Raw genomic sequence first — 23,415 nt, 5'->3', positions numbered from 1 at the left:
CGTCATTTTAGTCTAGTTTTAGTCAAAAGAAGACTCAAGGTATCTTAGTCAAGTTTTAGTCGACTAAAAGTCTTATAATTTTAGTCTAGTTTTAGTCAAAAAATTGTAGCTTGACCACATCTGGAATCTATTGTAAGAATAAATACAACGAGGCCTCATTAAATGCAATAATATCAGGAACACAAGTGTTATAGTGGAAATAAATAACTTAATGAAAAGCCTAAGATCAAAACTGTAGGTGTGTATATATATATTTATATTACCAACTTAATGCGAGTTATACATGGTATTGCACACACACCATTATTGATGATATTTGGAGCAATATTACATGTAATTGTTAAACTTGATTCCCTTACATATATATTTGCTTTTAAGTCTAATTATTCATTTTGATTATGATGTGATTGTGTCAGAGGCGTGGGAAGAGGTTTCAGGTTGGGAGTGCTGAGTTTTTTCTGTCACCACTTTTGAATAAGAAACAATATCAAGGCTATAAATCTTGTCAAAACTCCGCGAATCACAAAAGTATCAGTGAGAAGTTGAGAACACTCGTTTAAACAGTGCATACACTCGAACGTGACTACACACCACATTTTTTACTTTATTGATACTGCTTTTAATCGTAATGCAAAGACCGGTCATCGGGACATAAGCTGTCAGGTACAATAAAAGAGCCTGTGCAGCGACAGGAAATATAATTTAACACAAAAAGCCGCCTAGACCAGGGGTGGACTTGCGCTCAGGAGTTTTTATTTATTTTAATTATTTATTTATTTGAGCGGCGTGTGGACGAATTCTTTCTACACACACACTATTTTATTTCTTGATAACAGACCGCTGCGAACTATAACACACCGTTGGCATGAAAAAGAGCGTTGCCATGGACACACAGGATTCTAACCGTAGAGACGGAGCACACTATTTTCTTTAGCGGAAACAATACAATTGTTTTTAAATCAATAAACTCCTTTTTAAATCATCATTTTGTGTCAAATTATTGATTTATTTGGTAGGTAACAATATAATAAGCGGGATCCACTTGGCGGACCTGTAACTTGAGCAACAGCACGAAGCCGCGAACTCATTGTGAATATTTTAAAGGCGTAACAGCTGATGAAAAAGCAGAGACAATTGTAGACGAAAATGAAGAGAGATTTTATCTAAGTTTTTATTTTATACAAAACATTTTCGTCTCGTCTTTTTTCGTCAACAATAATGCATGTTAATTTAGTCTTAGTCAGCGTTTTTGGACAGTGGTGCAGTCTTGTCATCGTCTCGTCTTAGTCATGAGAAAAAAGGTTGTTGACGAACATATTTCGTCTCGTCTCGTCTGACGAAATTAACACTACACTACAGTTCAGTGTCCGTCTGCTCGGCATCCATCTTCACCCGTTCCGCGCTGCACACCGGAAAAAGTCACGACATGACCATACGCGCCACATGTGCCACTGCCTAAACTGAAACTCACTGGTCTTTTTTTATTAGCGGATAGCGGTGTAGTGTATGAAATAGGCAAACAGCTTTCAGAGAGAATGGGTTGACATGTCCACACATACATTTATTTATTTCATAAAATCGCAGCAATAATCGCATAGGCTTGATATCGCGATTGCGATATGATTAATCGTGCAGCACTAATGCCAAGCCATCACTTTCTGAGGTTTGATCTGATTTGTGGAGTGTAAATTACTCTAAATGCCAGGTGCTGACCTCCATAATAAAGCCACCAGACCCCTGTAGAAGAAGCTTGTGATGAAGCAGGGATGGGATTTGTCCAGTTGCTACTGCTTTGGCATGTGACATGTGTGTCCAGCTGCAGTGGGGCACCTGAGGGTTGTGGTTGTGTGTGTGTGTGTGTGGCCTGAGTAACCATTAATATAAGAATATCTGTTCAGAGAATCACAGAAAAGATTAATAACAGTCTTTAAATCTTTTGTAAGTAATTTACTTAAGATCACTTTAGATAAATTGTGTTTTTTTATCTCTCTCTCTTTCTCTTTCTCTCTCTCTCTCTCTCTCTTTCTCTGGCCCTGAGCAAAAAGCTGAGTGTGTGATTGTGTGGCCATGAGTAGAGCAAATCCAAACCCAGGCCATCTTATTTGTTTCACGAAACGTTTTATGTTACTGTTTTGACTACCATGACAAGGTCATTGTGAGACTGTGCCATAACATTTTATTTCTATTCAAAAAAAACAAATGAATTCATCATGATAAATTCTTTGCAAGTAGACAGTCTTTTGTTACTGCCAGTCATTTTTGCTTGCGCATCAGCAGCCCATACAGAGCTAATTAAACAGGAAGTAAAGTGCCATCTTGATGAGGTGATTAACGTAATTGATCTTTCTTTTCAACCTGATAGACAAGAAGGCTATCCTTTGGATCAGCAGAAATATCAGTTCGGACAGATATAAAGACCTCGTTAACAGATACTGTGTTTGCTCCGATGCTCAAGAGGTAATTAATGTGCTCAGTAGGCTTGACGGAATTATGTCGTCATCCCAAAATCTAACACAGTGAGACATTTCAGGATGGTTAAACCCAGAAACTGTTCTGTTTTCATATGCTGCCTTAAAAATGTAGTAAACTCAGCTAAGATAACATTTCTTTCAACTTGCAAGTAGTCAAGAAATCGGATTAATTTAAGTTTCATTGTTAAAAACATATACATTTGAGTTCAATATCCAAATCCTGTCATGACAGTTGGAGATGTACAAATGTACAAATTGTCCCACCATTCTCACAGACTTAACTAATGATCTACCATCGAATCAAATATTATTATTATTTCCAGAGCAGGCATCACAAAATTTTAACGATAAGGGTGCCAATAATTCTCAAACAAAAAAATTGTGCTACTAAAAATACATCATGTTTTTTAATCATTTGTTGTATGTTGTTCTTTTTTTGCTCATTTACACAATAGCAATTATTCTGGAAGCGCTGGATGTATCTAGAACTGAAGCACATCTACAGCAAATCTGCTTGTGTTTATTTTTGTGCTGAACATTCAACTTGTAAGTAAAAGATGATGACACACTGTTCAGATCTTTTGAAGGCCTTTAATCTGCGGTGTGGCATAAATATATGGTGCGTAATAAAGCATTTGAAGTTTTCACTCAGGGCTTTGGGTTAAATGATGGAAGCATGAGAATTGTGTAGGTGGCCACTTTAGGTGGCCTCTTGCTTCGACGTCATTCTCTAACCCTCCCCCACCAATCCCTCATTCATCTGCATCCCCCATCTCTTCATCCCTCTCTCTCTCTCGCTCTCTCTCTGTCCCCACCCTGCCAGCATGTGTCACATGGCTTAGGAATACACTCCAGTTGAACGAGACAGACTGATTTGCATGCTGTGTTGGAAGATGGACACTGTGATCAGTTAGCACATGGACACGGTCATCTTCTGAACGCCGCTGTCTACACTCTCTCTACCTCTCTCTCTCTCATTCTGCTTCCTCCCTCCTGCACTTCAGCTCCCCCCTCTTTCTTTTCTACTGGCAGATGATATCCTCGGGTTTCCTCCCTGTTTGCTGGTCCTCCCTCGATCAGCATAATAGACCTGATTGTCAATGCGACACACACGCACACATGCTGGCACCCAAAGAATGAGGGATTGACGCAAGGACAGAGCGACTGCCGTTTCCCTGACATATGCTTTCTCTCTGTTGGAATGTGATTATATCCATGGGTTATAGAGAGAGCTCGAGAAGAGTCTGAGGCTGAAGAAGGGAAAACCGAGGGAAAGAGAGAGACCTGGAAGAGCAATGTGTGCGTGAGGGAAGAGAGAGAGAGAGAGAGAGAGAGAAGGGGAAGGAAGCAAGGAGGATGCACTGAGGGAAGCGGAACGTGAGGAACAGATTGCATAGACGCTTTTTGTCCAGGCGTGACTCTTTGGATAAGAACAGGCGCTCAAGTAACTACAACTCGTTCACTCAATCCAGCAGCTGTCATACGGATTACAAGAGGACTTGTGTAAGGTCAGTGCTTTTTTTCTGGGATCCGGTCAGCAGGGCTGTGGCTGGGGGGCTGGGAAGCCGGGGCCACCGCTGCACATCACCCAGGATTCCTCTAATTAGCTTCAGTTCTTCTAATTAACCCTGATTTGATCAAGACTGATAAAATGTGTCTGGTTTGTTGTGTTCTCATTATAGAAATCGAGCTGAGGGGCTGATAATGTATGGAGGAAATCTTTGTATCTCTCTCTCTCTCTCTCTCTGTGTGTGTGTGTGTGTGTGTGTGTGTGTGTGTGAGAGAGTGTGAAAAGGGGGAGAGAGAGAAAGACTGTCACTTATGGGTTTTAAATGAATAATGTTGTGTGATATGATAATGGATTTGTTGCAGCTGTTGTCTGATTTTGTGTGACTGAGTGTGTATCTCATCTTATCTGTATCTGTGGGAGAGAGAGAGAGAGAGAGAGAGAGAGAGAGAGAGAGAGAGAGAGAGAGAGAGAGAGAGCGCATCATGCAACCACTAAATTAAAGTTCCAGTTATAAGTAGTTATATCACACACTCTAGTACAGATGTGTCTAATGACATACCAGCATGTCCTACAGTATTATCTCGTATACTAACTTTTCATTGGCTTACTCTCCTTAGAAGTAAATAAAATTAGTTTAGCAGTACAGTCCTGGGAATATCTGGTGGCCTTAGTTTATACCCTGAGGTATGATGTGATAAATGACATAAGAAGTCCACATGGAATTGTACTTGATCCCACTTCTGTTAGCTTGTGCAGAAATCCTGACAAATCCAACACACATTTTATTTACATGATGTAACCACTAACATATTGACATTACATACATTCATCATTAATTAATGACTATTTAAGCAAAGGCCCTGATTTGGAAAACCACAAAGGGCTCCTGTTTTGTTCTGTGCAGTGGTATACTGCTGACGACAGTGAATCTTTTTTACAACATTTACAGCTGGTAATGAAACACATCCCATACCTACAGTTGAATAGTGTTTTAGTAAGAGTGCACTGTGTTCTGTGTATACTGTTAAAACACCAACAGACTCTCAGTAACACATAGCTCATTGTTCATGCTCCGTTTTTCTCTCCTTCTTTATTTATTTTCACAAGTTTTAGGCATGTAATTCATTGGTAGGGATGTAGTAGCTTGGTGGTTACGGTGTTGGACTACCGATCGGAAGGTTGTGAGTTCAAAACCCAGGTCCACAAAGCTGCCATTGCTGGCCCTTAACCCTCAATTAATTATTTGTAAGTCGCTCTGGATTAGGGCGTCATAAATGTCTACCGAATTCCATTAATGGTTTTCTTCATGAACACAGGATACAAATTGTCTCAAAGTTCAGTTGACAATCAAAGCATGAAAGGATGCAACAGCCCCCACACTAGATCCTGGAATTTTACCCTTAATCCCATTAACATAACAGTCTTTCTCAGACCGTGAATCAAATGGCCATTAAACAATGGGACAAATGGCACAAAGAGACAGATGATATCCTGAGTTACCTTGCCCCTTTCCTTTCATATTAATGAGATACAGGAACCACAAGTCTAATGTAAAGTTTGAATTTAACTTGCATTGTAACTTGATTTGGCTTTTACATGATCCACAAAAGTTTGATAGAACTAAAAGGAAATGACTTAAAATTATTTTCCCACAGTGGTATATTTTTACCTTCTACCATAGTGCTGTTGAATTTTTTGATTCTGATTGGTCAGAAGATCTTGATCAGTTTTCTCTAACAGCAAGGCTCTGACAGTATTACAGCTGCATCCTTTTAATATATTAGTGTTTCTATATAATACTTATGCAAAAAAAAAATAAAAAACTTTAGGTGTTGATATGGTGAAGTTTTCTGTCAGGAGAGGTTTATCTAGCATTTTGGAAGGAGTCAACATTGTCAGGGTTTAGATTTACAACTGAAAGTTTCCTGATGTAGGAAAAGCTTCAGGCTGAAGGGCTTTGCAGTTTTTCAGTAACGTGACTTGATATTCTAAAAAAAGGACAAAGACAAAAATGTGGGAACAACTGTTTATAGCTGATGTATCCATATATGGCATTCCCACAATGTTAGCTGTAAGTATAAATGGATGAAAACTATGACCACACTGACCGTCCACTTTTGTTAGGAAGAACTGTAAGCATGCTCATTTATGCAGCACGGCGTATAACACCATGCAAATGCAGGTCCAGAGCTTCTGTTAATGTTCACATCAAACAGAGGAGTGATCTCTGTGACTTTGGCATGGTTCTAGGTACCAGAAGTGCTGGTTTAAGTATTCTGAGCTCCTGGAATTTTATACTTGATATTAGTGTTGAATGAATTGCTGTTGTAAATGAGGGATGAAATACTTTAAGATGCATGACTATCGGAAAAGAATAAACCTCACAGTGTTGATTATTTACCTCACGTTTCATCTAGCTGTAGTTGCTGATTTGTCCTTCGTTTATCTCGTTCTTGTATATAAGATCATATTACTTGGGAGATATGATCATCAGTTTGCACGAGGAAAAGCAAAAACAAAAAAAAAAGGGAAGGGCATTTATAGAACAAAACCTAACTAACCTTCACTAACCCCACACTCCATCCATTTGTCATATTTGCAAGATCTTGGAGCCATTCTAAGCCTGAACAACTTCCCTTTTCAACATTTCTCCCTGTATTCTGTGAAACGTTCTTCACCCAGTGTGAGAAGGAAGTCTTGAAATGTGTCTTGTGTCAGTGTTTTTTCTCAGAGTCCTAAAGCTTTCCAGTTATTTTGGTTTCAATCCACTAAGCAACAAATCTACAAGCAAAAATATAGAGGAACTAACATGTAAAAGCAATTAGGCCAAATTATTTGTTTAGTGTTGCTCTGAGAGAGACAATATTTCCTAAAGAACACAGTGATTTGTTTTCATGTAACACACAAACTGACTGACGATCCACAGTGTACTGATGGATTCAATATAACAAACTATTATATAAATGTTAGTGAAGTGTACCTGTGCTATATGTTTTCTACAGAATATCAGCCCCCTGTTTGTCCTGTCAAATAGTGGGCAGGAAGCTACAGGTGCCCAGGTTTGATCCAGAGAGCTACAGCTTCTTACATGAGAGCACTTCAATTCTGCGAGCACTGAACACAGAGACATTTCATTTTCTCTCACTCGCCAGAGTATGCAGTTCTCATGAGTCAGTTCAATGGAATTAAAGAAAGAAAAGTTAATTTCTGTTCTTTATTGTAGTCGTATGATGACAATTTTTTGTTCCGTGACAATTTTTAGGTGCGTGTTTAGTGTCGTTTTTTAACCACTGCTATTCATAGCAACTTAAAAATATTGTTTTATTATTATTATTATTGCTGTATTATTGTACAGCAGTTATTATTGCTGTGTGTAAATATGTTATATGTTATATGAATAATATATGGCTATGTCATGTGTGAATGAATGGGGGATCTATTTTACTTAAAAAAAGAAAAGAAAAGAAAAAAGATGACAGACTTGCAAAAGACTAACGGTTATGAGACAGAGAGCTGATTTTATCGTCTGTGGTTTTACTCTAAAGCTCATGATTAATATTAGAGATTCCACATGTTTCATTGAGTAATCTGCTGAAACCCAGTCCTACATAAGCCAACAAATGGAAATGATTTTTCCGTCAAAATACCCCCCCCCCCTTTTTTTTTACACTATACTGCACCCTGTTGTTAGTGAGTGTTGGTCAAATGTACAACTGCATGGATTCAACCCTGTTGTTTATGGAGGTGTTCTCATTCTATACAAGCAGTTCTTCTCTCACACGCTCGGGACATACATGTGGCAAAGAAGGAAAACAAAGACATATTTAGATAGATTTATAGGTCAGTGTTTTTTCAGTACTTAAATCACATAGGAGTGTTGTACAGTCAGTGTGGTGTCTGGAATTAAAAGCGATAAATGAATGCTGGGAGACTGAGAGAACGTGTGTGTGTGTGTGAGAGAGAGAGAGAGAGAGTGCACATATCTATATTTTATTTACTTTGTTACAGCAAGAAGAAGAAGCCTTTATTTTATCACGTATACATTACAGCACAGTGAAATTTTTCTTCACATATTTTTGAAAGTTGGGGTCAGCCATGATACAGCTCCCATGGAGCAGAGAGGGTTAAAGGCCTTGCTCAAGGGCTCAACAGTGGCAGCTTGGCAGTGCTGGGGCTTGAGCCCCGATCATCCAGTCAACAACTCAGTTTGTTAACCACTGTCCCATATGAAATGTGAGGTCAGGAGTTAGTGGCAAAGTGGCAAAATATGACAGAGAAAAAGACGAACAGTGAAATTATGATATTATTTTTTATTACATTTTTTATTTTTCTCTTTTATTGTTTTCGACCTGGACAGATATTTATACCTTTCAGTCTGTGATTAATTTTTTTGTTTAGTTGCTTTAATGTTGCTAACTTCAGGAAATTATACAGTAGATAATCACAGCAGAGGAAGTGTTGCCTGTGGCCTTTTATACAAAAACAACTTACTTTTATTGTCAGTGATGATTTTGTTAGATTTGGTTCGGTATTAAGCTGATACCTGCAGAAAATACTGGATTGGATAGCGGAGGAAAAATCTGACCCTGTACCGATTGGCTTGATTGTGGGAGCACGGTGGATTAGTGGTTTGCACGTTTACCTCACACCTCCATCTGTGTGATCGATTATGTCTAGTGAGTGTGTAAATGTTCTCCCCATGCTTCAGCAGTTTCCTCTGGGTTCTCTGGTTTCCTTTCCAGTCCAAAGACGTGTGATATAGGCTGATTGGCGTGTAGTGTGTTCATATATTATATGGCTTTTTTTTATATTTTTTCCCTTTTCTACCTTCATAGGTAAATGAGATATTTTACTGTAATCCTATAGTTTTTCTATTTTTATTATATTTTTATGACAGACCGGAAAACCATGTCACTGCACATTGTTCTGTATATGTGTGAGTGTGTAGAAAAATGTCCCCTGCAGTAGGACAACACTTCTAAGGTGTCCTCCACCTTGTACCATGAGTCCCATTGGACCATTTGTAGGACAAGTGGTACAGAAGGTGGATAAATGGATGGAGCCTGATGGGAAGAGCTTGCATTGTACTGGATATTGCATAGTTTAGTGAGTTTCCTCATATTTGTTTTACAAAATTCGACAAATGGTAAAATACTTCAGTTAATGTTAGAGCTGAAGGCGACTCTACTGCACAGTTTGGAACCAGATGGACCCTGCAACAGCTTTAAGTGTCCAGTATTTCCAGCTTGTGCTAATGAAAGTTGTTGTTCTTCCGGCTCTCTGTGCTCATGTTTACCACAGCGACTTGTCGTTTTGGCACAGGTTTTATGCCGGATGCTCTTCCTGACAGAGAGAGACAAAAAACAAACTAACACAGGAGAAACAAACAAACACAGGAGAGAGAAACAAACAAACAAACAAATGCAGAGGAAAAACAAACAAACACAGGTGAGAGAAACAAACACATGAGAAAGAAACAAAAAAACAAACACATGAGAAAGAAACAAAAAACAAACACATGAGAAAGAAACAAAAAACAAACACATGAGAAAGAAACAAAAAACAAACACGTGAGAAAGAAACATAAAACAAACATGTGAGAACGAAACAAAGAAAGAAAGAAACAAAGAAAGAAAGAGGAACAAACAAGCATGCTTGATGTTTGGCACATTGTTCTGGCCATAACACACTCAGATGTGAGAATCACACATACACACACACACACACTAGAATTTCGTTATGAACATTATGTTTGGTTTTTTGACTCATTGGGGTTAGAGGTGTGGTATTATATGTGAGGTGTAAGACACTATAATAATCTGTCATTTTAACATGTATCACTTATTAACTTCCTCATTAACAAGTTTTTATATATTAATTATAATTTTCCTCATTATACCCTCTTAGAAATGAGTGACTCAGTACAGGACATCAGACCTTTTCCCCTGTAGATCCTTTTTATCTATGAATCTCTAACCTTTCTGCCACATTTATATTTAAATGTCAGCATAAATGAAAGGATTTGAACCTCAATCCTCAATACGGTGTTTTTGTAAACGGAAACGATAGCGTAAAGTTGACGATGTGCATTAATTCAGAATGTTCTGGTGTGAATGAGGGTAAGTAGATATATATATATATCGTAGTAGGACACACACATGCACACACACACATATACGCGCACCTACACACTGAGACACACCCACAAGCTTCAGCACTTCGCACACTTCACACTGCAGCTGCACTCTTTTTCTCAAAGTATGCATCGTAAAGTTTTTGCAAGGTCCATACAACATCCTCACATCTCTTGAGCCGAGTCGTTCAGATGGCTAAGCCTCTGAGAGGAAACTTAAGAAGGGAAACCAGGCTACGAGCAGGTAGTTCAGTCTTCTTTGTACACGTAAAATTCAGCTTTTTGTAGTTACAGAGTAACTCATAAGCAGAACTTTGATTGTTTGCTTGCAGAAGTGAATCTCATTTAGGTGTTTAAGGCTTTTGAAATGAAAGTGACAGTTGATTTCTTGCTAAAATCTAACGCATGCATGTAGTCTATTACAGTATGTACACCTGCTATCATTTTTGTTATCATTTTTTCACACTATAACCCTGGGTTATCCTAAACTACTTTAACCAGGGTGAATAATTAATAATTAATTAATAATTAATCCTGGCTCTTCGTAATCTGACGTTTCGCACTGTACATTTCCAAAACTTTGCTTAACATACCATTTTTGCATAATTGCACCATCAACAACCATGACTGAATAAATGCATCATGTGGCCGCTTTAAATAAGAGCTTGTCTATGTATTCACATCAGTAAGAATGCAAGTTGCCACATATTCCCTATTTGGCTTTGTAAGCCTTCTGAGGTGCACACAAGGAAAGAAAACAAAGATGTTATGTAATTACAAGAATGGTTAAATTTCTGATTGGGTGTCTGTTGCTAAGCATGTAGCCATAAGGTTCAAACACTGATACACAATCCAGGGAAAACACAGCAAAAGTGCTTTCATAACCCTGGGTATAATCTGGGTTTTAAAAAAAAACACTGCTGATTAATATTCTAAATTACAAGTGTGCAATATTTCCTCTACCCAAGAATAAAAACAGGTATTAGAACAACAATAAGCCCTTATCTTATTAACAAATCATGTGGAAGCAGCACAGTGTATAAAACCATATGGTGACAGGTGAATGGTTTCAGTTCATGTTCACTTCAATCATCAGAATGGGGAACAAACGTGACATCGGGGACTTGTTGGTAGCAGATGAGCTAGTTTCAATATTTTAGAAAACTTTGTCTTTTGTGCTGGTTTTCAAACACAACGGTTTCTGAAGACACGGCAGTTCTCCAGCTGTAAATGATGATGAGGGGATGAAGGAAAATAGCCATAACTTTTTGAACTGGTAGCTTACAGTAAGGGGGGCACGGTGGCTTAGTGGTTAGCACGTTCGCCTCACACCTCCAGGGTTAGGGGTTCGATTCCCACCTCCACCTTGTGTGTGGAGTTTGCATGTTCTCCCCGTTCCTCGGGGGTTTCCTCCGGGTACTCCGGTTTCCTCCCCTGGTCCAAAGACATGCATGGTAGGTTGATGGGACAATTTTCCAGAGATGCCATAGTGTGTGATTGCGTGAGTGAATGAGAGTGTGTGTGTGCCCTGCGATGGGTTGGCACTCCATCCAGGGTGTATCCTGCCTTGATGCCCAATGACGCCTGAGATAGGCACAGGCTCCCCGTGACCCGAGGTAGTTCGGATAAGCGGTAGAAAATGAGTGAGAGAGTTTACAGTAAATCAAATGATCAGTGTACAAAAGAGCAGACTACATCCAGTTTCACAAGAACAGGAATCTTAGGCTACAGCTGGCACAGAAAGTTTTTTATTTTTTTCTAATCCGCAGCTGTGTATTTGCGTTGAGCTTGTCCCCAGGATGTGGTACAGGTGTTCCTATTAAAGTGGTCAATGATTGTATAATGTATTCATGTCATCATTTGTGTGACTGTAAATTATGTAGAGTAGTGAATTGAAGTACATTGTAGGCTCATAAGAACATGTTGCACTTGACCACTGGCACTTGGGTTTTGCTCACAGCAGTTGAACAGTTCATTGTTTTCCAGACCACAGCATGTTCATAAACCCCACAACGCTTTTGTTCTCGTCCCCACAGCCGAGCGTTTGACATTATACAACTAAACCACACAGCACTGAGAACTGACACCATGATCTTCATGTCATTGCTGTCTCTTTCACACTGTTCTGTTTAAACCAGACACATGACAGTGTACTTACTCTCTCTAATTTCTCTCTGATACCTCTTGTACTCTGCTGCCATGGAAACACATATCCATGGTAACCGTGTCACTGCCTCTTTGGTGTGTGTGTTTGGAATGCAGGGCAGTTTGGATGGTCCACGATTACACCATGGTGAAGTGAACTTGTTTCATGAGCTCAAACATGTAAAGCTACACATGGTACACTCCCACTCACGCTCGCTCTCTCGCTCTCTCTCTCTTTACGTTCTTGTTCTTGTTCACATCACACATACAGGCAAACTTTTGCATGCATCTTTATTTATCTTATTTTGTTTTATTTTTTATGATGTGTGCATGTGTGTGTAAACAGTGTACTCTTTCAGGAGACCTGCTGATGGTAGTCTAGTGTCAGAGATAAGGAACCACACATGCACACAATCATGTGCACACACACACACACACACACACACACACTTCTGTTTAAACATTCTTTTAGTTAACAAAAGTATCTATTTACAAGATTTCTTTCCCCACTCATGTACATTGTAGGGGTGTGTGTCGTGAGGATATTTGCCTGGTTCCAAAGAGTTTTTTTTTTAATATAAAAACTACTACTAATCTACTTTTAATAGTTTTTATTCAAAAACTACTTTAAAAAAATAATAATAAACATTCTTATCCAAAAAAAATAAGGTTGAGGTTTGGGGAAGGTTACACTAATAATTAAGTGTGTGTGTGTGTTATTTGCACATTAAGTTAAAATTACAGTGCGGTAGCTCTGAAGCCGCACTGTCCCAAATATCAAGTTACTGTATATAATAAGTTAATTAGTGCTAGAAAATCTCTGGAGAGCTTTAAGTTCCACAAAATCTTGGATTAGCTTTGCTGTGCAGCCAAATTTATTATTGTGGAGATTAACATGTAAACTGTCCATCCAGCATTCTTGCATACTTAATCCTGCAGACAGTACACATGCTTATCTGTGTATTGCTTCATCTTCTCTCTCTCTCCCTCTCTCTCTCTCTCTCTCTCTCAAATCCCCCATAACAGTTACATTACATCATTTCAGGAAATAATATAATTATATGACTAAACGTATGTAGACACCTGATCAAGGCACCCATATATGGATCTTCCCCAAACTACTGCAAAGCTGGAATAACACAGTCGTATAGTTTTTCTCTGTATGATGTAGCATTACTGTTTCCATTCACTGAACCTAAGAAGCCCAAAACTGTCCCAGCATGATGATGCCCCTGTGCACAAAGTGAGCTCCACAAAGACATGGTACACAAAGAGACTGAGCTAATCTGTTTTCCCATCACTATTAAATAGATAGCATGGCACCTTCATCTCCACATTCTCCAAGAATACCTATGTACACAAACCTTTTGTGTAGCTGGTGAAAGTCCAGCTAGACGCTCAGGCTGAATGTGGTGAGTTTCATCTTAACCACCATGGGGCACTCTGGAGTGGGAGAGAGATCACCATCAATCAGGAAGTTTGGTACAAGTATGTCTAACTTGAAGTTTTACATTCCCAAATCCAGTTCCCATTACAAAGGTCCAATTCAAATACAGCTATCCATCACGTGTCTGCCACCAGATGCCACAGCACTCGATTTCCCCCCTTCATCTGGTGGATGGTGGCTCAACAGTTTGGAACCATGTTTCCATTTTTGTCTGAGCTCCGCTTGGTTCTTACTTACAGTCACCATCCCCTAGGGCCAACACCAGGCCTCATGTTTCCATTTACATTTATGGCATTTGGCAGACACCCTTATCCAGAGCGACTTATATTTATCTCATTAATAGAGCCCCTTGTTTAGGGGCCCAGGAGTGGCAGCTTGGTGGCCCTCGGATTCGAACTCATGACCAACACCTTAACCCCTGAACTACCACGTCCCCTGATATGTTCAGTATATCTACTGTTGGGTACCTGTACAATATGCCCAGCACAATGGCATTTGAGAGTCAAGTCACAGGAAAATGTGACTCAGATAATGATCAGTGAAAATAAATTAAATTGATTAAGCCTCCACTTTTAGACCACATTTTATATGGACTTTTAATCTCCTCAACTCATGTGTACATGTGTGTGTACATGTGTGTGTGTACATGTGTACGTGTGCGTGTGTGTGTACGTGTGTTCGTGTGTGTGTATGAGTGTGTGTGTGTATAAAACACAAGTTTAAAGTTTGTTTGAAGTTTAACCAGTTGCATTGTGAAGCAACAGCCAAATTGTGACATACCGAAGATCCTTTTTTATTTAAGGTCCTAAGATATACAAACTAAAATTCACAAGCAGTAAATCATGTCAGATTACATGTCTGTTACAGAGAGAGCAGGCAAGGCAAGCTGCTTCCACTCCAAATCCCTTGATGAAGATGAGGCTTGTGTGGGAGTGAAGATCGCAGAGGCACAAGGTAAATAAACTCTTATGCGTCTCTCATCTTTCTCCTGTCGTATCAAAACCTCTCCATGAAGGCTTTATCACAAAGCAGTTTAAAAGATTTTGAAAATAAAATCTAAAATTGAATTTTTCTAGAATGAATCCGCATCCATGAACAAACCATCCAAATGCCGTCCAATCTGCCATTTTATCAGAGTGCATTGCTATAAATTATGCCAACAAAGTCTTAATTTCCTGTTAATAAAAGTAGAAAAGTCATCAAATTCATCTGGAGCGACTGACAGTTGACCAGGTGGTTCATACTCATTGATGTACCCCATTACCAGTATTAGGCTGTTTTTTTTTTTTTTTGCTTACAAAAAGCCCCAGCCTTGCCTTTGGAGATTGTTTTCAGGAGTTTATTAATGTTTAATAAAATTTATCAACAAAAAGTATGTATATTTAACCTAGCTAACAATGCAACCAATTTTTTTTATGATGCCACAGATAAGGATTGGCTGAAAATGACACAGAAATGTCTACAATGGACTGTTCAAATAAAGTGTCTGTGCATAATGTTGATCTCATATGAAAATAGAACTGGTGTGAAACTCGTGCTTGTGCAGAGAACTACGTGTTGGTCGAAAAATATTTTATGACACCAATTACATCATGCTGGTTTCAGTGAGGGGAACGCCTATGTTTTCCATCTATCCATTTTCTGTACCGCTTAACCCACCCATGGTCATGGGGAGTCTAGAGTCTATCACGGGTGACACAAGGCACGATACACAAGGCATGGTCGGCATACCAATCAATTGCACACTCATACCCTACACACTCATAATCCAGGGACAATTTAGAGATGCTGGTTAGCCTACAACTTGTGTCTTCCTACTGAGGGAGGAAACCATAGTACCCAGAGGAAACCCCTGAAGCATGCGTAGAACATGCAAACTCCACCATACCCCCAACCCCGGAAGTGTGAGGCAAATTATTATTTCATTAGAAACACAATATAAGATAAACTAATAAGATAACCATTACTGATGTTTTTTTTTTTGTTGCTTTAGGCAACATCTCTTTAGTAAGGTGAAAGGAAGAGCATTATTGGTGTTCAGTGCTCATAGATCTGAAGTGCTCTCAAGTACAACAGCCCTTCTACATACTTCTTGTTCACTGCTTCATACTTTGAGCACTCACAGCAATCTGAGCCCCTTTGTGTTCACCTGTGCATTTTTAATATTCACATAAGCTAGGCTAATTAACCTAACGATGCTTTTTGTAGTCTAGACACGATATCTGTCTACTCCATTGACCTGCTGTTTATGAGCAGTAAAGATTTAGAAACCTTAAAAATGTAAAAGTCTCTGAAACTGCGTCACATTTTGGTTGAGGTTTTGTAATTTTATTGCGAAGTTTCTTGCTAAGTATAACTACGTTTAGACAATGTTTAAAGTCGAGGACATGTAAAATGGGTTTGTGATATTCTGTAAGTTTCTTTCATTTAAAATAAATCCTAGTGCATCTAGTGTGGTGTAACTAGTAGTGAACATCAGTACGGGGGTTTCGCAAGACCCAACAAAACTTAGGCATTTTGATATAAAGCTTGTAGGAGAATATCGTGGGCGTGCTGATGACGAAGGTTTTCAGTGGTTGCTGTCGGTTAAATGAGTAATTTGTTAACATATTACACAAAAAGAAGTAGCTATTTTTGTTAGAACATACTACTGGTGAAGGTACATTCATTGCTAGTACATTTATGTCTACAGTTGATCTATACAGTGTAATATTCATAAATCAATAAAAAATAAAATGATGTTACGTATTTGGGTTTTTTTTCATTAATTCTGTAATTTTATATATCATTCATTATTTTATTTCAGTTTTATTTCCCACATGCCCTATGTTATAGAGAACTAAACTCTGTATGTGTCAAGACTAGAAGATCACTTCCCTCTTAGTCATACTGAAAATGCAACTGCAGCATATACTTCACACACATGCATGTATCATTTGTATTTTGTTTTTGTTTTTTGTCATTTTACACAATCTATAATGTTCAAGCCCAAAGTAGAGCGCGATATTTACGATTCAGACGTTTGAGCAGTGTTGGTGTTTATCTAATCCTCATTAGGTTTCACTAAGATTTAGATCATCATGAAGGAAACGAGTGAATAAAAGTACAAGTAGAAGTGTTAGCACTCACTGTTATTAATAGAGCTCAGGTTTCCTGCGCAGAAGGTGTTATCAACCTCATTGACATACCATTACTGGAAGATTGAATTAGACACGTACATATTCTCATAAGACATCGCTGTGGATACTGTTGATATGGCAAGTTGTGTGGTAGAAGACGAATGATTTGAAATGGAACGTTTACATCGTGTGTGTGTGTGTGTGTGTGTGTACATAAAATTTATACAGACTTGTGACCGTCACTAGAGCGTTAACTCTTCAGTGTCTGGGTTAGTTCAAACCGCAGCATTGAGATCTTTCCCCTGGACCACCAGGAGGCACTTTGGGCCTGTTAATAATAATAAAAACTTACTTAAATGCAACAGACTATTTGATTGTTGTTGCTGAACATGCATGTCACATCATGGCCACACTTTCGCATTTTCTACTGGCTGCATTAGCATGATATTGCACCATGTTACAAAGCAAAAGTCTCATGAATATGACAATGAGCCAATGATCTGAATCCAGTGGGACACCTTTTGGATGCGGTGTACATGTAGCCATGTTATGCTCTGGTTACTGAGATCCCAATTTTTCCCATTCTGATATTGGATGTGAACATTCACTGAAGTTTGTTGTTGTGTATTGTGTATTACCTGCATGTTGTTATGTATTGTGTCACTGCCACATGATTGGCTGATTTATTAAGAACACATTTATGCAATTATCTAAAGTTGCTAATGTGGGATTGTATTAAAATCAGTTACCTACTTCATATGGTGGCAAAGTTATTGCTAGTTAAAATATTATAGGGGTTTATTAGCCTTATCAAATTTCCTCACTCTGACCAAATTCAGTAAATAATAAACAACCTGACCGACTGTATATTTCACAGCAAATCATGCGTTTTCTTAGTAGATTTTCTTTCAGTTTTAAACTGAAAAGTGATGAAATCTATATACATATTTGTACAGTTCTGATATCATGTAGAAATAGTTGTTTGTGTTTGCGTGTGCCTGAAACCTATGGCAGCCGTAATCACTGTATTGCTCTTGTTACAACTGCGTGGTATAGTCTGAGTTTCGAAGTGACCTGCTGTATTAATAAGCAGATTTCGGTGGATTGACATTACGAGGCCCCACAGCAGTACTGACTGGAAGTCACAAACAGAAGGAGGAGCTTTTTTCTCTGTGCCCTTTTTTGCTCTTTTACTTCAGTCCGCGTGTGGTTGTACACGGGGACAGGAAGGCTTGTGTGACTGCACTGTTCTCCATAGATCTATTTTTGGATCGTATCCTTGTCGAGGTGAGTCTAATCCAGCCTCCGTGCTGATTACCTTTTACTTTTTTCTGGACTTCCACTTAATAATGTGGAGCAAATCTGAAAGGTCTACTGAAGGCTTACTGTAAACTGTACACAAACCTACACTGCCTTTTTTTTTTCGGAATTGCAGGACAGAGATTATTGTCCTGGAATTACAATAATCCTCTGATTACTTTATATATATTTTAAATATTGCACATAGCTAATGTTTCTTTCTAAGAATTTATGCATCCAGTGCATGTGAGAACTGACAGGGTTAAAATGGTATTTTTCAGTGCATGCTTTGTTTGGAAACCAAATTTATTCCCTTTTTTCCCCTTTCTGCTTTGTCATTTGTTTTCTATCCTAAATGCTTTTGACTGTTCATCAGTGCATAACCACTACAGTTCCTAGTTGCTTTTGACTCTAAAACACTTTTTTTTGTCTTGGTTTCTTACTTGCAAGATGTGTTATCTTCATTGTTAACTTCATTTCCTTTTCACAAAGGTGGTGTTGTGATCTGAACACATGTTAGTGTGTTACATTTGTTCCACTTGCTTTAGTTCAATCGGCTTCCCTATACCACAGCTATCAAGAGCAAACGTTTCCATAAAGAAAAAGTATTCGTAGCTGATACTAAACAAAAACTTTTTTTTTTATCTACTTATATTTGACAGGTGAAGGCATGTATTTATTTATTTCCTGATTAATTAGTGTTAGTATGTAATCCAGTTCAAGTCCCCATAAGTCAGACATAAAGACAAACTTTGTCCATGTTTTCACAGTTCATATTCAAGAAATATCCGAGGTGTTGAAGGCTGTCTGTTTATCCCTTCAGCCCAGCAATAGCATGACAGCCAATCAGTTGAGATGCGGTTCATTGAGAGAAGTACATCTCAAAACAGAACTGCAGCAATAGGGAATAGCAACAGTGAACACAAACTGAAACTGAGCTATGCCTGTTTTTTTTTTCTTCTTTTTCCTTTTTCACTGTTCTTCCATGCTTGTTTCACCTGCACATTCCCAGACAGGAAAGACAGGAGCGGGTTGCTATGGCAACACAGTCAGAATCAAGGCCATGCCTTGAAGTTTATCTTTGCAGACACACGCGCGTGCACACACACACGCACAGACGCAATTGCTGTCTCTCTTCAGTCTCTGCAAGGATTACACATTACGCTATCTGACAGTGTGATAAATGAGGAAGTATGCTCAGGGAAACTCTTGGGGTTGTAAGGATTATTTGTTCGAACTGTCCATGAACACTTGTGTCATCAGCTAAGACATGATAACGAGCGTTGCATTTTTGTCTTGATCGACAACAAAGTCAGTGTTGCTGAAAAGAAGGCATTTATGGTGAGAGTGAATAGAAGGTGTTCAGGGTACTTGTGTCTGGCTATGCATCACTTGCAAATGATAAGAGGAAGTATTTTTTTGTGTGTGTGTATTAGTAGCACTTCAGAGCATACAGCCTGAGCATTAAGTATTTATTAGAGCGAACAATTCGTCTTGACTTTTCTCAGGTACACAGGGTATAGAGAAATCTGGTGTCAATAAATGAAAATAAAATGAAAAATAAAATGAAAAATAAAATGAAAAATTTATATATTTCATGCCAGGCAGTTTTTGTAGCATTCACGTATTCTTCATGAACAATGAATACAGCTGTAGTTAAACATTGCACTTTCTTTTTATCTAGTTGAATGAAAAAAACACCAGATTTTTAGTGATAAACAATTCACACAGCTGTATCATACTGACCGCAAAGCAAAGTGTGTGTGTGTGTGTGTGTGTGTGTGTGTGTGTGCATGCACGCATGTGTGTATGTATAATGTAAGTGATAAAAATAAAATAGTTGTTCTTTTAAAGCTAGGTTTAAATGCTGTTATTTTTTTTTCTGTAACTGTTTCATTACTTATCTTTTGCTACGTTTCTTGGATCGTCTAATAAATAAAATCCACCTTGAAGCCGAATGAATCAATCAGACATTAAACATTCAATCCTTCACCTCTACCCCAATCTAGTAATTTTTTCCACAGCAGACTCAGCTCCATGATTCATCCCATGAAAAATGACCTATTGACAGTATGATCTGCAGTGGAGGAAGAAAAAAGTTTGAGAATGCAATAAAATCTCTTTTTTTGTACTGGGTAAACAGTTACCGTGCACATGCTTTATTTCTGGACCTCTCTAAAGGCTTAAACATGTCTTTACTGCAGTACGTATTGATTTTCCTAGCACATGTTTACACAGATACCAACACAGCCGTCTATCAGACTCTGAGCTTAGCTTCGGTGCTTAATCACTTTTTATTTTTATTTTTCCATTAGGGCCTATTTGTGCATAAAGCGGGGGACCGCTGTGCTTTTTTTGTTTGTGTTTTTTTTCTTGTGAGAAAAACAGCTATAAAAATAGCTTTGTGACTTTCTGCTATTTTCCACTAACTGTTCTGAGATTAGACAGATACAAGCTATTTACATACTTTAGTCCACTGCTTTCCCAACCCAATACTTAGAGCTCGAAATTCAATCCACATTTTTGATCTCTTCTAGTTCTTTGTACAGTAACACACCACCTTGTTGACTGTAAAGCTGAGGACTGGATGGAAAAAAAAATTATCCACATGATCATTTGTAAAATCACATGATTTTTTTTTTTTTTGGTAAAATATTTGCTTCTTTCCTAACAGCAATTTAAGGAAGTAGTAACACCTTCACATATTGTGTCCACATGATCAAATATATGCCAAATGACTCACTGGATTTCCAGAAAGGAACCTAGTAGCTAACATCATGCTTGCTTTGACTAAATCAGTTTCAGGGTCATTTTTCAGATCATCTTGTCAGATATGAGAAGTCTATCCAGTGTGATGCTTGACACCATTTTATGTTTGAGTCACAGCAAGTTTCAAGGTCACTTTTCAGAAGATCATGACACTATGAAACTATGAAGCATAGTTTAGCAACACACATTTTTTGTTTAGTTTTTTAACCACTACATTAATGACCTCATTCAGTTTGCCTGGATGATGATTGGATTTGGTTAAATTTCATCTAAATTCATATGGAAGAAATGATTCAAGTGCTAACCGTGTCCAGAAGCTCAACTGTAACCTTTGTAGGTGTGTCTTGAGTGTCTTTACTACATTTGCCAGTTGACAGATACAGCGTTCATAGAGTTAAAATCCATAAAGAGCCATGGCACATTCACAACCTGCTTCTGCCTTTCCGAAGAAGAACTGAAGTACTAAAACAATTAAAAGTAAATCTTCAATGAAGGTGGAATCTCTTAGCAGTCAGTAGTCAAGGCTTTGAATAACACACATTAGTAGATTCTCGAGGGGCACGGTGGCTTAGTGGTTAGCACGTTCGCCTCACACCTTCAGGGTTGGGGGTTCGAATCCTGCCTCCGCCTTGTGTGTGTGGAGTTTGCATGTTCTCCCCGTGCCTCGGGGGTTTCCTCCGGGTACTCCGGTTTCCTCCCCCGGTCCAAAGACATGCATGGTAGGTTGATTGGCATCTCTGGAAAATTGTCCGTAGTGAGTGATTGTGTGAGTGAATGAGAGTGTGTGTGTGTGTCCTGTGATGGGTTGGCACTCCGTCTAGGGTGTATCCTGCCTTGATGCCCAATGACGCCTGAGATAGGCACAGGCTCCCCGTGACCCGAGGTAGTTCGGATAAGCGGTAGAAAATGAGTGAGTGAGTGAGTGTAATGTTTCAGATTAAGATTTTAGACTCCACCTTTTGCATGGGAAAATTCCTCTAAAGCATTTTCTGGAGTATAAATAAATAAACTGGATGCATTTTTGAATGCATCCATATCATACATTCAAATCAACACAGACATGGATTTGAACCCTTCTGAAATCCTTCTATTAATTTGACATGAGAATATAAAAGATTTTGAAACGTTCTGTTAATAGTTTTGCTTATTTTTAAAATTATTTTGAAACTCTTCTTTGCATAAGTGAATTGATGAGTTAAAAGTTTCCACCACAGTCACATTTAGTCTGATTGATCAGAAGGAGTTTTTTTCTAACAGCAGCTCTGACAGCTCTGAATTACAGCTACCAGCATTATATTAATGCTCTTGGTCTAATCCATTATTGTTTCTATACTAACAGTTTTGTTTGTAGGGACTTGTATCCCAGACACTTCACCTAATCTAAGCCTGACAATAAACAAATTTAAAACGTATGCTCATTAATGCTGTCTAGCGCTTATAACCTGTTATAACCTTTATAAAGCTTTCAGACACGACAGGCTTTCAGATGCAAGACACAGCGGCTTTTGTGCTTTATTTTTTGTTAAAATGTCAAGCTGCATTTAGTTGTTTTATTAGTTTTATGTATTTTGTTTTATTGGTGAGCGAATGGATGGAAAGTACATTGTGTCCTTCTTTAATTTATCAAAGTTTCAAAAGAGCAAGACAGGTTGGTATTTGAAAATACCAACTCATGCCACCCAGTCAATTATATTTCAAGAATAATGTATAATATAAAAATGTCCCTGTACATTAAGCTCAGAATATTAGTAATTGCATTGGGTTTTTTTCCCCTCTCTATCATATATTGTGCAGGTGCCAAGCGTTGAGATTTCATGTGAATCGTTTTCTAAGGATATGAATAAATCTGATAAATACTTCTCACCAACATTATTATTGCTGTCCCACTGAGTTTGCCTCATGAGCCTGCAAACAATAAACACTTTTTTTACTCTACTCACCAACCCTGTTCTTTGTCTCTCTCAGATCTTGGCAGTAGGCCTGCAGAGCGACTCAGTCGACACGAGAAGCCGCGTCAGGGAAGCAGGGCAAGCAACAGAAGCTCCACAGGAGTAAATGGAAAAGGATCGCGACGTCAGCTGCCTCAGCGTATCAAACCACAAGGTAAAAATACGCACACGTACAGATGGTTTCATTCATAGAAGCAATGACCAGAGCACACTGTATGCTACACCTCAGTATTTTGTTCAGTTCATGTGTGGAATGTTTAGACTTTATATTTTAGACTTTGTATTTTAAAATACTTTACAGACATAATATAGCATAATTTCAGTATAACAAAATACTGAAAATTCAGGACTAGACTTGTTTCAAGTGCACAAGGTGAAGAGAACCCTTGTATCAATAAATAAAATTTAGTTAAACACTGCAGTTAATTAACTAACTTTTTTTCTATTTGAATAGAAAAACCACAAGATTTTTAGTGATAAACAATTAACAGCTGTCTTGCACTGGCCACAAAGCAACAACAGTGTGTTAAAAAAAAAAGAGACTAGGTTTCAACTCGAAGCCCTGAGTGGATT

General features: G+C 38.4%; 1 protein-coding gene across 6 annotated transcripts in view; it reads left to right on the top strand.

Annotated features, from left to right (window-relative positions):
- The window catches only part of fgd4a (FYVE, RhoGEF and PH domain containing 4a), a 62,789-nt gene that overhangs the window by 19,481 nt on the left and 19,893 nt on the right, over positions 1 to 23,415 (top strand). For 2 of the 6 annotated variants that reach the window (XM_060878104.1, XM_060878106.1), the window contains exons 2-3: positions 14,574 to 14,660; positions 22,859 to 22,996. In XM_060878104.1, coding sequence (XP_060734087.1) covers positions 14,574 to 14,660; positions 22,859 to 22,996 — 225 coding nt within the window. Of the gene's footprint in view, positions 1 to 3,797; positions 3,980 to 10,198; positions 10,359 to 14,573; positions 14,661 to 17,992; positions 18,113 to 22,858; positions 22,997 to 23,415 lie in introns of those variants that run through there. The other 4 variants (XM_060878109.1, XM_060878107.1, XM_060878110.1 and 1 more) reach the window with 4 other exon arrangements.

Source organism: Tachysurus vachellii, chromosome 9 (assembly GCF_030014155.1).
Source record: "Tachysurus vachellii isolate PV-2020 chromosome 9, HZAU_Pvac_v1, whole genome shotgun sequence".
NCBI classification, from domain to species: Eukaryota; Metazoa; Chordata; class Actinopteri; order Siluriformes; family Bagridae; genus Tachysurus; species Tachysurus vachellii.
This window is presented reverse-complemented; position numbering and strand designations above follow the sequence as displayed.